Here is a 15,388-nt window from a genome sequence, read left to right on the forward strand (position 1 = left end):
CCCCCGCCCCCCGCGGGGCCGCTGTTTGTGCCGGGGCACCGACGGGCACTGCAGTACCCCCGAGTTAACAACGGTTCCTTTAACGGAATTCCCGTTAAGAAGCAATAACCGAAGGGCTCCGCTGCTGCCGCTGCACCCTGCCCTTGGACTGCGTATGTATCCCCACTAGCCCCACGGGGCCACACCAGGAAATGGTGGGTTTGGAATATTATTTGCGCTCGTTCTCCCAGGCAGGGGGAGATGCCGTATGTGGTCGGCTGTTGTGGAGCTGCATCGTTTTCCCTGATGACTTGCTGTGTGTGGTGATGCCTTTCATTTCTGTTCATCTAATAAAGCAAATTTCACATTTTTCAAGCATTCTTGGCACTTCTTCTGCTCTGTGGACTCACAGAAACTGATGTCTAGGTGCCTTGAATGGACATGAGCATGATCCTTGTCCTGCACAACCCCTAGGTACAAGCTCCCAATTCTATACCTTCTAATAAGTTGTTTAACTGCTCTGTTATTTCCACCAAATTAGGGTGGATTGAGAACAAGTACTTTATTCTAAACTGGTGTTTCTCACCTTAATCAGAGGGGTACCTCCTGCTTAGTCCTATGGCCTTGTCTTTTTTCAAGAGAGGCACCATATTAGTCTGAAGAGCATTGTCAGCCTTTTTAATGTGTGGTTTACTTTTTTGTGTGTGTAGCACACATGAATAATACACCCTTTTCTCCTCACATACTGATCTTGGCTGCTGGAAAAACCCATTCAGTATCCTGAGTGCCTTCAATCTACGACTTTGCAGCAATGCAAAGAAAAAAAATAAAACTGTTCTGTCAGATTTAATTTACTAGCCTATAGCCAAAATCCAGGGACTGACCTATGCAGTTTCTGCTTAAAGTCTACTCATTAAAAGCGTGGTCTTACTGTGCTGGCATTCCGTGGCTGGAACAGCTCGGAAGAATTTGTCTCATCCCGGTATGGAGTTCCATGACCCAGCTGCTGCTCGTGGCCCAGCCTGACTGAAGATCTGGGCCAGACCTGTTGCTTTAACCTTCCTAAAACCTGGTTTACTCAGGCTTTGAACGTTCTCTGACACAGCTGAACCTGCTCAGATTTTACTAAACCAGACGCTGTTCAGATGCATCTCAACAACCAAGCCCGGCTCCCTCGAGAGCCGCGCAGCACACAGAACCGGGCCTGCTGGCACCGGCGGGTCCGCACCTCAGCGAGGGGCCGCGGCACGCCATGCGCTCTGCGGGCAGCAGCCTGCAGGAAACCGGGGCGGCTGGGCCGCGCGGAACGCTGCGGCTGTCCGTGGCGACGGGCGAGGTGACTTCCGCGGGGCCCGGCACGACTTCCGGGAGAGGCGGGAGCGGTCGGTGTCGGTGAGTCCCCGTGAGGCGCTCGGTTCTGCTCGGCTCCGCGCCCTCGGCCTCCGCCATGGCCCGTAAGAAGCTGCACCGGCCCATCGCCGCCATGGCCAAGAAGATCCGCGAGTACCGGGCGCTAAAGGATCGGCCGCGGGATTCTCAGCGCTTCGCCGTTGACTACGAGACCATGCGGCGGCCGCTGACGCAGAAACGGCTGCCCGTGCGGGCCTGGGAGGACGTGCGGAACGAGAACCGGCTGTTCGCGCTGCTCTGCCGCCTGCCGCGCTTCGGCGTGGGCCGCATCGTCACCCGCAAGTCCTGGCTGTGGGCGTACGGCGAGCCCTGCTACTGGGTCATCACCAAGGTGAAGGCGGACTACACGGCCGAGGTACCTGCCCCGTCCCGCCGCGCCCTGCGGAGCTCCCGCCCGCCGCCCCGCCGCGACCCATCCTCAACAGGTTCCTTTTTTCTTTGCAGAACATGGACCATGGAAGAGCCTGGGGCTACCTGACCTTCAGAGGTGAAACCGACTCGTTCTCCCACAGATGGGGGCAGGGCTAGAGAGTACAGTGTGCGTGAGGGTGGCAGGGAAACCGCGGGCTCCGTGCCTGAGAAATTTGTTTTTCTCAGATCTTCCAATGGGAAAAGATGTTCCCTGCGTTTCAAAAGCAGGGATCTAGCCTCTTCGGAATGTCTTTACAAGGAATGCTGTGGAAGAGCCAGTCCCCAATGACCTTGGGGAACAGCAGCACTAAAAGCGAATTAAATAAGCTGACAGCCTATTCTGAGATTTCCAAAGCAAGACACAGTATCAGCATGAGGGTATTCCAATTAAAATTGTCACTAAAAAGGAAAATGTGCAATGGCAAGTAAGTTGTGTTACTGAAATTTTAAATTAATGATTTGAGTTGTATTTTTGAGTGAATTTTCCTTTTTAGAGCTGCTTTATATTAAGTATACAATTTTCCCTTCCTGGAATTACTGAAATAGTGCTCATTCGAAGGTTTTTAAGTTGCTGAGCACTTTTAACTCTTAGTTTTCCAGGAAGCTTTCATCAGTGTAGGGAGAAATTACTCTTATTCTGTAGCCATAGGAATGGAACTTGGGAGAGACAAAGGAAAACTTTAAGAGCAGGTGTCACCCACACGGCTGGAACGTCTTGCTTGTAGTCCTTCTAGCCTATTTCTGTTTCGATTCTCAAGGACAGAAGTGAGATCCTATAGTACAGCAGGGAATAATTTGTCCAGCCCTTTGAAAACTCTGTTTACTTTTGCCTGTTGTAGCATTTCAGGTGCCAAAGAGTCAACATTTGATGTGTCTGGAGGCAGTTTACTGTGATGGTGTTAGCCACTGGTGTTCATCGTCTTTTCCCAGGCAGAACTGAAGAGGAAGTGAGGGAGATTGACAAAGCCATGTACCATGACTGGCGTATGGTGCCCAAACACGAGGAGGAGGCCTTCAAGAAATTCACTCCAGTGCCTGAGGAGACTGTTCGGTTCCTACCATACCCACCACTGCTCCGAGCCATGATCCTTGCACAGTGGCAGAAGGAGGGAAAACCAGTCATGGAAGAGCCAATTATTGATCTGGAGAAGGTGCTGGCCTCTCCCCAAGAGCAGGCAAAGAAAAAAGCTACAGGGACACTGGTATAAAGACTTGTTCTGTGTCCTGAGCATCCCACGTGCTCTCAGCGCCTGTTAGAAGCCCAATGCACAAGGGGTCTTACAGAGCCCCTCTGTGCCCATTGTGGTAGGATGTTTCTAGCTTTCTTTTCAACCCTATACAGTCACTTCATCTGAAAGGAAAGACGCAGATATATTCAGACTCTTTTTGGTTTCAGTCAGCAGAGGAGTCTTCTTGGTTCCCTGGACAGTCTCTAAATACACAGCTCCAGTCAGCCAGCTGCAGTTCTTTGGAGCATAAAATTTTTTACATAACTTGTGTCCTGCATGAATCACAGAAAAATGACTGTGAATATCACAGTATTTCACAGAGCTGTGAAAAATGTATCTGCAAATGGAAATAAATGTTTTCTTAGTTCTGCAGCACCGTTCCAAGAAAATTCTATTTTTTTCAATGCCTGGAGATCATCATGATGGCCAAATGCAGAGCCATTAGCTCAGGCACAGCATCTGGTTTTCTGAACACTACAGAATATTCTGAATTACTTGCATATGAAGGCAGTGAACAAGAAGTGAGGAACGTGACTTCAATACTAAGATAATCCAAAGCTATCTGTCTCTTACTCCTAAAGACAGCTGTCAAGAGATAGAAATTATTTTAGTTCTGGTGATGCAAAGGAGGTGGGATTGGCTCTTACCATTGGAAGCCAATTGTAAATGATCCCTGTTCCAGGGCAGCATGTTGTGAACATTAAAACATGCAGCTCCTGAGCAGAGTTCCTTGTATTTCGTCTTCTCTTGCAGTGGCTGCAGATGCTGCTGGTGTGTCAAAGGCTGTTGGAGGGTCTGGTCTGGATGTGGGTGGAGGGAGCACCAGAGCTGTTCAGCTCTAAAGATCAATTCCCTGCAGAAGGAACCGTTCAGTTCTTGTGTCTGCAGGTACCCAGCTGGTGGTGTTCTGTTTACTGCAGCATCCAGAAATCACAAATAGCCTGGAGGGATTTAGTGAGGGAGAGCACAAACTGGACTCTGATCTACCCATGTGTGGGGCCTAGATGAGGCTGGGAACATGTGGACCCAGCCAGCAGGAAACATCATCAGGCAGGAGCACAAGGATTGATATCAGCTACCTGTATTTCAATAGGATTCCTCACCAGAGGCTCCTGAAGGATTAAGATGCAATGGGATATGAAGGAAGACTTTTCTTGTGAATTAAAAGCTGGTCCTGACGAGGAACAGAGACTGGGAAAAAGTGAGCCTGCCTTGGTCTGGCAGGAGCACTGCAGAGCATGTGCCAGATCTAGTTCTCTGGCTTCAGAAGGAAGGGAAAATCCAGGAGAGGGAGAATCAGTAGGGTCTTAACACCTGGGGGAATAGGTGTCTTCTCACAGAGCCCTGGGCAGCTTGGGAGCCTTATCCTGATAGCTTCTGGGAAGCTGCACAATCTGTTTGCAATATGTTGGATTCCATGCTCAGAACATGCTGTGAACTCTGATGGGCCACTCAGACTTGTACATTACCTCACAGACAGTTTACTACATGGGGGGATTGTTTGAAGGGTGTTGACAGTGACCTGCTTCCTTAGCCACCAGACATGACTATGCTTCCCCCAGGGCTCTGCTCAAACAGCTCCTGTCTATTTCGAAGGGTGCAGCCCCAGCAATTTCAGATGAATCACAGCACGTGTTTCCCAACCTCGTTGCTGAGGTGCCTCCACTAACTGCAGAGGCACTGCCAGTTGTACTACATCCTGGCCTGTGCCACACCACAGTGCTTGTGTTGGTCATGAATGTGACTCACCTTAAGGTACCCTGCTCGGGGCAGAAGATCCTGGAGCTCTTCTCCAGTCTTAAGGATGTGGTTCCCTTGTACACTGCCATGTCCAAGCCCTTGAATCAGTGCAGTTTTACAAAATAACTATGAAGGTGTCTAAATGCTGCTGGGACTGAGGGGCTCCCTGCAGTCTAATATCACCAATGCGTACGGGATTGTGAAGTGCCACCCTGTACAGTGTTGAAAACTGATCTGATATGCTATCCCTGGCAGTTCACCTGAAAGGGCCACCCTGACCAAAGTTGCAGCAAGCCAGCAGGTGAATGCTTCTCTGCTCCAGCTTCTATTTCTGAAGCTGTGCCACCTTGTATTTCCACCTTGTATTTCTGCAACTGGTACAAGCTACAGATTGCACTGTTGCCTGCTGGACCAGCTCCTTCTGCTCCAACCTTGTGAGCCATCCACATTTCATTTCTTGCCACTGAACTGCTCAACAGGCAACACTTGAACTGCATTCCCACCCTTGCTATGTCCTGTTAAAGACTGAGCAGCAATCCCAGTGCCTTCATAAGAACACAACAACTGCTCAAGCTGATGTTAACATGTTTATTACGTACAGAACAGATACAGTATGTTGTTGATAGCATAGGGGACAAAGCATGGGAATGTATTCATACAGCAGGCTCTTTACAGAATGCCATCTTCAGACCAAACAGCGGAGTTTACAGGCCTTAAGACACTTTTAAAAATCCTTTTATAACATACAAGATACTTTACATACATCACAGTGGAGATATGACAGAGAAGCATACTGAAGCCAGTCAGTTCTCACCTTGATGCCCAGGAGCCACCCAAGGCCACAAGAGCTATAAGCAGAGCCTAGGTGTCCCCCCATGAAGTTGCCCCTCTGGGCCATGTGCTTCTCTTGGAGGAAAACATGGCATTGAGCTGGAAAAGAACCTGATGAGAGATTTCCTCATGTTGTTTGGGCCCAGTGGGTGACAGGAGACAAAGTGCTGTCCCTTCAACTGCTCAAACCAGATACAGAACAGTCAGTGGTACAAATGTTGCAATTCTGACTTTCTTATGAAAGAGTTGACAGAGCTAAGGAACTGAACCCTACCAGGGCTGTTTTTCCCTTCAACTAGCCCAAATTCTGAAATTTGCCTGGTCCTAACTTATGAACTATTACATGACAGTGGAGTCTGTGCTCTGTTATATTATTAATTTCAATGCTCTCTGTGTTGGGATCCAAAGAAGTCTTCCTAGCAGAAAGCATATGGTGAAAGTGAACGAGAAGCCTGGCACAGTCACCAGTGCCCCAGCAAAATGTCCATGGTGAAAGGTCCCCCAACATGCAAGTGGCAGCTCCAAGTATCCCTTAACCTTGTGCCAGTTACAGAGCCCAGTATGTGGATGCCTGGAAGATGTCCTCTGGCTGGATTCCTGCCTTGGGGAGGAGTGGTGTGGTGGGTGCATGTCAGCAGCACTGCTCACATGTAGCATGGGCACCACTTGTGGCTGGCTGAGGCCTCTGTTCACCAGAGATGTCTCCTGCCTTCTTGCAGGGAAAATGTATGCCTCAATTCTTCCTGAAGTGTGGCTACAAAAATTGTTTCAGTGCTGCCGTGTCAGAAGAGATGCCACATGTTAGAGCATCCCCAGGGAATATGGCATCCCTGCAGCACATCAGGACCTGCAAGCCTGGTCCATGGCAGCCAGCACAGGACACAGTGGGGCGCTTTCAAGAGATGGAGGCTTGCCCAGCTATCCTTATACTGTCACAAGACATCTCTGTGAACCCTGGAGTGCTGCACAGGTCAGGAAGAAATAAGATGAACACCAGGAGCTTCCACATTCATCACTAACAAATGCAACTTGCCCTAGTCCTGCACACCCAGAAAAGAATATTCAAGGGACACAGACTTCTCGTGCACAGCGTCAGAAAGGGCAAACACACCACTGCCTCTACACTTGGAACTTCTATATTCTGCATCTTCAGCTCAAAATCACTCTCCCTGGCCCCATTTTTTGCTGCTGCTTTTGTAAGCAGGATGGACATCTGCAATCACTCAGCACTGCTTAAAACAGAAAGGGCTATTGCCACTTTTCTTGGGGGCTGTCAATTTTTTCCAGGAGTCAGAAATTTCCAACTTTTCAAACTACCTACTAGCACAGTCAGTGCTTGTGATATTAGGTAAAAGATGTCAGGAATCTAGCCTCAATTCCTTTTTCTGTGTGACATCAGGTGAGACATAGCCTTGACTGCACTTGTCCAGTCTTTCCTAACCAACTGCCAAGTCTCTGTTTTCCAAGTGTTTGTGAAAAGAGATCTTTCAGCAGGTCCTAAAAAGGAGACACAGCCTTGAGATGAGGTGATCTCAATGTGTTAATGCAGAACTCATAGCAGATCAACACCATCTGCCCTTGCCTGTCTTTTAAAAGCCACCAAATGCAATGCATATGAACCTTTCAGAATGAACTCAGGAATTCTTCACTGTATGGAATAAGAGAAGGGAGAGTTAAAAGTGTTGCCATTTGTGGTCTTAAAAAAGCATCATTCCCGTATCGTTTTGCTACTATGGCTGTTTGGCCTTGACAACCAAAGATCCATCTCCCATCTGAGCCCACCAAATAATTCTCTTGGGACACACACAGGCAGGCACCCAGCACATGACTGCTGAGGCATCAGCAGCAGCAGAGGAAGGGACTTTCCCCCTGCAAAGATGAAGGATGTGATCCCCACAGTAAGGGTGCTGCTGTCTTCTCCAGCCCCACAGCTAAAGTGCTGCTGAAACCATGCTGAACCTTGGAGGGTTCCTTGAACCCTTGGTTGCTCTAAGTCCAGAGGATGTTATTCTGTGCTTAAGGGTGATTAAGGGTAAGATGAAGAGTCTATTGGTGAACTAGAAGGATGCTGCAGAAGGTGAACTGCTGGTATGCTGCAGAAGTGAGTCACCATTACTGCTTTGGCAGGGAATGCCTGGGGACACACTTCTTTCTCATGCAGGTGGGAGTGAGGCAACCTGCCCAAGAACCTGAGCCACCCCTCTCCAGCTGCCCCTCCTGACACTGGGCAAAGATTTCCCACAGTCCTGGCTCCAAGCTCACTTCATGGTGTACTGCCATTTCTCTCCTTTTAGATGCCAGCTCCAGAGCAGAACAAGAATCTAACCACGCCAAAAGCATACGGGTCCGAGATGAAAGCTGCGAGTTCAGAGGTTCAAGGGGGTCACAGTCCAAGGCAGGAACCGTTGCAGTTGTCCAGGGTCAGTTTCCAGCGGGAGTTATAATGCAGGCATTCTGTATGTACATCGTGGCATTCGGGCAGGAGGAGGGACACTTACATTGTGGGAAAAGAGGAATTCTCACTCAGGGATGTATGATACCTGCCACACAATAATGTGGCTCCGTTCAGCCTTGGAAAGTACTGGCTTCACCTGGGTGGCATCTGCTGCATTCTCTTCTGTCTCATCATCTTCCCCATCCCCTGAAGAGAGAACAGAGAGAGTAAAAATGGCAGGAAAGAAAATGCCCTAGTGTACTGCTCTGGAATACTCCAAAGAGGCCAATACCCTTTTCAGAGTCCCAGCAGTCTGATAACAGAGCCTGTGAGCTGAGATCTTTCTCTGTGCCTGGAGAATATTTACAATAACCCCATTCTTTTCTGAAGCTGGACTGCATGGATGGGACAAACTGGCTCCAGCAGCAAAAACCACCCTTCCTCTCAGGGAAGCCAATTTTTACACAGAGAGCACCCTCAGCAGCACGAGTGATTGTAGTGGGACAGCAACATTTGGAGCCAGTGGCACAGATGAGTTTGTTCATTCCAAAGCCATTGCCATTCATACTGGTGCTATTTTATGATAGTTTTCATATAATTGTAGCTTTGTAGATTGCTAATGCATGGCTGTAGCTCCCACTACTTTTTGTACCCTTTTCCTATGTTATAGAACAACAAGCTAACCTTCTAACACATTCCTGAAATACTATTTAGTCTTGCCTCTTTAGTCAACTAAGGACGTATTGCTTTTTAATATGTATCACAGACATAATAAATGTGGGACAAAGCTCTTGGACCAACTCCAGTGGGGTAGAACTCGAGGAAAATTACCTTACCAACTTCTTTTATAATTGGACAGTATTTGTTAAATATGCTAACTTGTTTAACTTACAAAAGTGTAGAAGTCCCATATCGTGTGTATATTGCACCTGGAGGCCTCCAGTTAAAGACCTGCTTTTATATTCCTTCCTATATTAATATCATCTTGAAAGTGTGTTGTTTTTTCTCCATTTTGCAGGCTTCACTACAGCTGTGTGGCACTGCAGCCACAGGGCACAGGTTGACAGCCTTGTGCTGTGCAAGGAAAATCCTTATTTGCTCTCACAGCCAGATGCAGGAGAAACAGTGCAGGGCTTTTTTCCTTTGTATCCCCACAACAGTGAAGCCTTGCTCCATGACTACGGCTATGCACCCACTACCATTCCAGATTCATCTCACCAAGTACACTTACCAATCCGGAAATCAATGTAACCTTCTCCTCCACTCAGCACCAGGACGTTCTTTAGCTTCTGACCCTCAGTCTCAGTGGCTGCTGTGCTGGGGTTCTCCGAAGGGCTGTCCAACACACTCCCGTTCAGGGTCGCAAGGACATTGCCTAGGAGAGGACAGAGGTGCTGCCGGTGCTTCTGCTCAGCCCCCACATGGTTCATGTGCACACAAACACATTGCACACACCAATTCCTCCTGCTAGTCAAATCTGGCAGTCACTCCAGTTTAAACACAGATGTTTAAAAACAGATGTGTGAACCACAGGAAGTGCCAGCCATGGCCTGGACCCTAGTCTGCTGCAGACCAGCTCCAGCCCCTGCTACAAAAGGGATGGAGGGACAGGCCCCTACTGATGGAGGACTGTGCATGTCCTTACCAGGCACAGAGACGAAGAACTTGACAGCATCACGGTGGCCATGGAAGCAGAGCTGTGCCTGAGCCATGGAGCAGTAGGGAATGAAGCTGCTGGCCGATTTGTCACTGCTGTCATCACCATACACATGGATGACCCCACCGGAGCGACTGCCCTCTCCAGAGGTTGGTGAAGTCTTGTTGGCTGGAGACAGGGAGCAGGAACACCATCAGTGACAGCTTTGAGACCCCTTTACAGAAGAGACTCGATCAAAGAGAAAACTCATGAGCTGGGAAGAAAAACCTTTAAAGGTGCAGGTCTCTTTAAAGATCTTTCATGAATGATGTGATGGCGGAGATCACACCAGATTACACAGTCCCTCTCTTTTAGGCTGTGGCAAGTTACACTAGTGTCACCAGCAGTGATCCTGTCCAGCCTCCAGAAATAACCTACTGTCCTTGGATCTACCTTGGTCTTTTGTAGCTGGCAGGGTACCCAAAGTGTCCACTGTCCCCAGAAGGCATCTGGAGGAGAATTACTGCTCTGCATTAGTGACGTTGCTCAACTTCCAAGTCCTTTGCTCATGTGCACTCATGAGCACACATGCTGCTGAAAGGAGTCTCTCAGTCTGGTGAAGCCTCTCAGCCCACTCAGAGCCATCACAGAAGTGGAGTGAGATCCTTCCTCATTTCTTGATTTAACCATGACACAAGATTGTCAGCCTCTCCAGCAATGAACATCTCTCAGATGCTCACCATCCACAGCTTCCAAGGAGGGCTCAGGGGCCTGTATCCTTCATGACCAGGTTCCAAGAATGTGACAGTTTCCACTCACCAAGCAAGAGAGATCAGTGCTCTGAGCTCAGGGTGGGAGATGCTTTCCTTCTGCATATACCCACATCAGTACAATAGGAGCAATATTAAACCAGGCAGCTTTCACTTTCCTGTGAGAGAGGTTGATTGATTCATTGATTATCTGTAGTGCTGTGTTGTAACTTGAGTTTCAGTAATGTTACTTGGACAAAAGAGAGTTTTCCCTATCAGGCTCAAGCCAGGACAGTGGGGCAAGTACAAATACTTGGATGAAAGAATGAGAGTCAGTGTGTATACAGTATCTGGCTTTTTACTGCAACTAATATCAGACCCTTTAAAAGGAGGAGACACGTGTTGATAATTCATCTGGACAGCAACATGAATGTCTTTGAGTGAGAAAAATGCCCCTCTAATTTCTGACTCTGGAAAGACACGAATTTGAACTCAGATCCTGCCCTAACTGGCACAAACCTAAACAGTTCTTCATGTTTATCAAGTCCCCTTGGGTTCAACATCTTGTTTGATGACTTACAGCTGGCAGGTGCCATAGCACAGCCTGCCACTGACCTGCAACTGATGAAGAAGCATCCTTGGAAAACAAAGGATGATTAAGTGAGACCTTGGAAGAACACTATGCTCCTGCTTCTGACTGAATGAACCTTTCCAGTCTCCATCTTGAACTGGTCTACCACCGTGAGGGAACTACTGTTGAAGAGTAATTATTCTTAACACAAAAACCCAAAAGGATCAATAATGAGATGGACAAATTTGTTTATAGCCCTAGGAAATGAGGATATTTACATGAGTGTCTCCGGTTGCTTTTCTCTAATGCAATTTAAAACAAAAGAGTGATGAGGAGAAATGGATGGAGAGAAGTTGAATGGCAGAATGGAAGGGTGGGAGAATGACTAGATAGGGAGATGGGTGCAATAGGAATGACAGCTGTGGAGGGGAGGCAGTGGACTTACCCCGGAGCCCAAGGAGTTGGCCACGGTGGAGGACTACAGCTAGGCACAGGCAGTGAGTGGGAACACAGAGGGGCATGGAAAGTGACGGGCAGGATGGGAGAGAAGAAAAAGTTGGTTACTGGGAGATAATTTGAGGGCAACAAAAATAGTATAAAACCTAGAGAAACCACCACAGAAGCTCCTGTGAGTTCACTGTTCTTGCTCACTTTGCTCTTGCCATACAGGGACAGATATGGTATCTGAGGTGAGATAGGGACTATGTCACAAGGATCCACTGCTACATTTTTAGTGAGAGTTTCTTGCTTACCACATTTTTTACAGGATCTTTTTTACACAAAGATAAAACAATTGGTTTGCAGGAGGGGAAAAGGTTAACTCAGAACAAGGACAGCAACCGTAACACAGAGTGGGCTTCAGAAAGGAACTCAGAAATAAGACCAAAGTGGCAATGCATGAACAGAACTGTGTCACTGCCCTCCTGGTGTCAACCCCAGGCACATCCAGCTTCGTTGCCCTCAGAGGAGACCATCCCAAGGCTAACTTCCAGGAGGATTACAAGAGGTTTGCTGTTTTTACACAAGAAGTATTTGTTTCTCAGCTTTCCTGTGAGCATTGGTGAGAAAACATATACTGGCTGCTTTCTGCTGAAAGCAATTGCAATCAGCCTCAAATCCCATTTCCCTGTGGCGATCTGGGTAAGACCTTCAAAATAAGATGCTGACAGGGACATACAGAAGAGGAGTAGTAAGAGCTTCAACTAAACTTCCAGCGCCAGAGATTTAACTATTTACTCTTACTTCTGGGTCACCTCACCAGGCTGGATGTGGTGTAGGATACCTGGTGGGGGTTAGATTTCTTTTTTACTTACAGAATTTTTCCCATAAGTTGCTAGGAAACTACTGGGTACTTACAGGTACTCAAGCAGAACAAAGGGGCCAGAGGGGACGAGTTGTAGCACCTGGCTACACTTCTTTGGGTCTCCGGGAGTTTCTCTCGGAGGGGGAGATAATGCGAGTTTCGGGGGTAAGTAAAGGACAGGGCTGGGGGCAGTTTCTCTCTCTTGCTCTTGGCATCGGGAGAGGATGGCCACGCTACTGCTTGCTGCGGGAGGAGTTCACTGTCACCACCAAGTCTGGTCCTGGGAAATCTACCACCATCTGCTCGTGTGCCCAGGAATTCTGAGCTCGCCTCCTCCTGCCCTGCTAGGCCAGTCCTGCCCCACCGCCACCGTTTTCTTCGGCACTGCTTTGAGGCTTTCTGCCGCTCTGTAGTCCCGCACCGCACTGCCCTGCCTGCTGGGACATTCCTGCCGTTCCAGGTGGTTCCAGCTATTACCAGCAGAGCTTCTGAACTCATCCACCAGCCCGGGATCTTCCACTGCTCCAGCTTGGTGCTCGCGGAGTCCCAAGAGATCGACTGCCCCGGGCTTTGTGAAACAAAGCCCCTCGAGGTCCCTGATTCTGTTTATTATTAGTGCTGTAGTTGTTGTTTGTTTACCTTATTATACATACTAGTAAAGAACTGTTATTCCTACCCCCATACCTCTGTCTGAAAGCCCCTTTAATTTTCTAAATTATAATAATTTGGAGGGAGGGCACTTGAATTCTCCATTCCTATGGAGGTCCTGTCCCTCCCTAGCATATACCTGTCTTTCAAACTACGACAATACCTATTTCTATTTGACTAATAAAGCTGAGCCCTAATCTGAGTAAATGGAGCTTTTCTAAGCTTACTTTCTGGAAAATAGTGCTGTGGAGACATTTAGCTGACTAGGCCAAAATGGAATTTCCAAGGCGATCTTCCTGGTGACTGTCTCACCCCATGGCCTCCTTTTGGAGACTTACTACAATTCCCAAAGCTTTGTTTCTCCTGTTCCACAGTAGCTACAGAATCAGTTCACATCCCTCAGCTCTGTCTAAGGTCCAGCGCTGCTCATACTCTGGGCTCTTCTCCTTGAACATGGCTATGATTAAAGGATGTCAAATGTCAGGAAAGCATCAGCCTGCCTGAAACACCTGTCATGCTGCACAAGTAGCATCTAAAAGCTTCTTTTTTATTAGGGGGGATGCAGGAATACTTTCAATAAATGTCACTTACTCTCAGTCAGGGGAATGGAGATGACAACACCATTACCAGTGCCCACCCAAAGGCGGTTGCCAGCAATGAGCAGGGCTGTGATCCGCACAAAGGAGAAGCCCAGTTTTCCAGTGCCTAGGAAGCATGAATGAGAATTGGGGAGTCAGTAATGACTTTGGGCAAGGTCTGCTTTGGGCAAATTCTGTCTTGAGCTCAGTAAGCAACAGACCCTCACCCAGCATCTTGCTGACGTAAGGCTCAATGTCGACATCCTGTAGATGCTGATGGCTGTGGGCATGGTAGAGCCTCAGCGTGGAGTCCAGGCGGATGGAAACCCACACTCCATCTCCAATCCAGGCTAGCTGTCGCACCTGGCTCTCCCGACGTGGATGGGCATCAAAGGATTTCTGAAACAGGTGAACGAACGTGAGTTCACAAAAGTTTTGCCATTAGCTATACTCCACACACATATATATACTCCATTTTCAACTGAGATAACTTGTTTGGGTTCCAAAGATCTTGGAGAAGCTGTGCTAATGCCAATTGATTCCAGCAGTTCACTGTACACAAAAGTTGTACACAAAAAATCCTTTGCTTGAGAGGCTGTATGGCAGCTTTGCAAAGCTGATGGTCTTCTCAGACCACTTCAGGAGCAAGAACATTTAGATGCCAAGAGCTTTTAGTGTACTTGACAGAAAAGGAAAATGCACAACTCCAGTATAAATTCCAAAGATCAAACTGCTTTGGCTCATTAATGTGAACTTCAGATCCATCACTTCTTCTCTCCTTGATTAGAATTATTTCAAGCACTCTCAGATTTGTACCAACACCACTGTTCTGATTTTCACCCAAAAGGCTCTTTAAACATTGTTTTTTCTTTAATGGGATCCCAGGGATTTACTAATTGCACTGTTCCTCAGTGCTATAATGCCTACAGATGGAGAAGCCTCAGATTACATGTGTAGAGTCACTGTAAAACAAACACCTATGTTTGGACAGTACATGGCCTCACAGACTCCCTAGTAAAGGCAAAGAAAATTGTCAGTTTAGACTTACTGATAGAATTATTCCCTGCAAAGAGAGGAAGGAACAAATATCCCCTGGCAGATAGATCATAATATGACCCAGACTGACAGTCTTGGTCTTGCAGTCAGCAATGACAACCCAAGGGTTCTGAATTTCACACACTGCAGCAGAAAACAGCTGTAAGAATAAATACACCACAAGTGTGTGCATGCATAGACACGTATGTGCTCTCTTACCTCAATCTGCATTGTCTTCGGCTGTATAACATGGATTTTGTTCTTGTATCCACACCAGACTCTATCATAGACCACAGCCATGCAACGGATGGAGTGGTGAGTGTGGCCAAGATCCATCAGGTGGTAATTACTGAGATCCCACTGACCATCTGGGGAGAAAAACAAGTGTGGAAAGATGCATCTCCCTTCATGACATGTGAGCATACAACAGAATCCTCTACCTTTCTTATATATATTTAGGTATAAAGGCTTAGCTGATACTCAAATGCTCAGTTTGCTTATGTCTGTGACCACCCCATGACTCCTGCTTGTAAGGCTCCCATGCACAGCCTTACACTTATGAAACGTGTAACAATAAGTTTAGTTTGGTGTCCGACAGCTCTCAAATCAGGCCAATTTAAACATCCTTTATTGCAATGAAGTGAGCAGGTTTCTCTAGCAAGTACAACAAAACCATTTGGAAAAGAAGGAAGACAGCTGAACAAGACTATGCAGAAACTTAAAAGGAAATGGAACATACAGTCTTTGTGGTGAGGCTTCCTCACATCAGAGACTTACAACATAATCCCCCCAAAATGTCAAATCCATGAGAAGGAATCAGATCTCTCTTCTCTC

The 15,388-nt window shown here is 47.6% G+C and overlaps 2 protein-coding genes across 16 annotated transcripts in view; one reads left to right on the forward strand and one right to left on the reverse strand.

The window, feature by feature from the left end:
- The first annotated feature begins 1,095 nt into the window (after positions 1-1,095).
- On the forward strand, positions 1,096-3,401 carry MRPS34 (mitochondrial ribosomal protein S34). Its single transcript, XM_063414749.1, has 3 exons — positions 1,096-1,744; positions 1,834-1,876; positions 2,731-3,401. Exons 1-3 carry the CDS (start codon positions 1,427-1,429, stop codon positions 3,006-3,008), a joined length of 639 nt encoding a protein of 212 aa, XP_063270819.1. The 5' UTR covers positions 1,096-1,426; the 3' UTR covers positions 3,009-3,401.
- A 1,942-nt stretch (positions 3,402-5,343) lies between these two features.
- MAPK8IP3 (mitogen-activated protein kinase 8 interacting protein 3) overlaps positions 5,344-15,388 on the reverse strand; it is a 75,738-nt gene continuing 65,693 nt past the window's right edge. For 12 of the 15 annotated variants that reach the window (XM_063414733.1, XM_063414732.1, XM_063414729.1 and 9 more), the window contains 7 exons: positions 14,774-14,922; positions 13,747-13,918; positions 13,533-13,646; positions 11,436-11,474; positions 9,680-9,859; positions 9,266-9,409; positions 5,344-8,241 (listed from right to left, as the gene is read on the reverse strand). In XM_063414733.1, the coding sequence (XP_063270803.1) occupies positions 8,120-8,241; positions 9,266-9,409; positions 9,680-9,859; positions 11,436-11,474; positions 13,533-13,646; positions 13,747-13,918; positions 14,774-14,922 (920 nt within the window). In that variant the 3' untranslated portion in view covers positions 5,344-8,119. Of the gene's footprint in view, positions 8,242-9,265; positions 9,410-9,679; positions 9,860-10,489; positions 10,599-11,435; positions 11,475-13,532; positions 13,647-13,746; positions 13,919-14,773; positions 14,923-15,388 lie in introns of those variants that run through there. The other 3 variants (XM_063414742.1, XM_063414737.1, XR_010082567.1) reach the window with 2 other exon arrangements.

Source organism: Prinia subflava, chromosome 17 (assembly GCF_021018805.1).
Source record: "Prinia subflava isolate CZ2003 ecotype Zambia chromosome 17, Cam_Psub_1.2, whole genome shotgun sequence".
Lineage (NCBI taxonomy): Eukaryota > Metazoa > Chordata > Aves > Passeriformes > Cisticolidae > Prinia > Prinia subflava.

What these genes read in the sequence shown, in the direction of transcription:
- MRPS34 (XM_063414749.1), top strand. Translation starts at nt 1,427, where the DNA reads ATGGCCCGTAAGAAGCTGCACCGGCCCATCGCCGCCATGGCCAAGAAG. An exon ending in AGGCGGACTACACGGCCGAG is followed by an intron (nt 1,745 to 1,833) that starts GTACCTGCCCCG and finishes TTTTCTTTGCAG; the next exon opens with AACATGGACCATGGAAGAGC. An exon ending in GGGCTACCTGACCTTCAGAG is followed by an intron (nt 1,877 to 2,730) that starts GTGAAACCGACT and finishes GTCTTTTCCCAG; the next exon opens with GCAGAACTGAAGAGGAAGTG.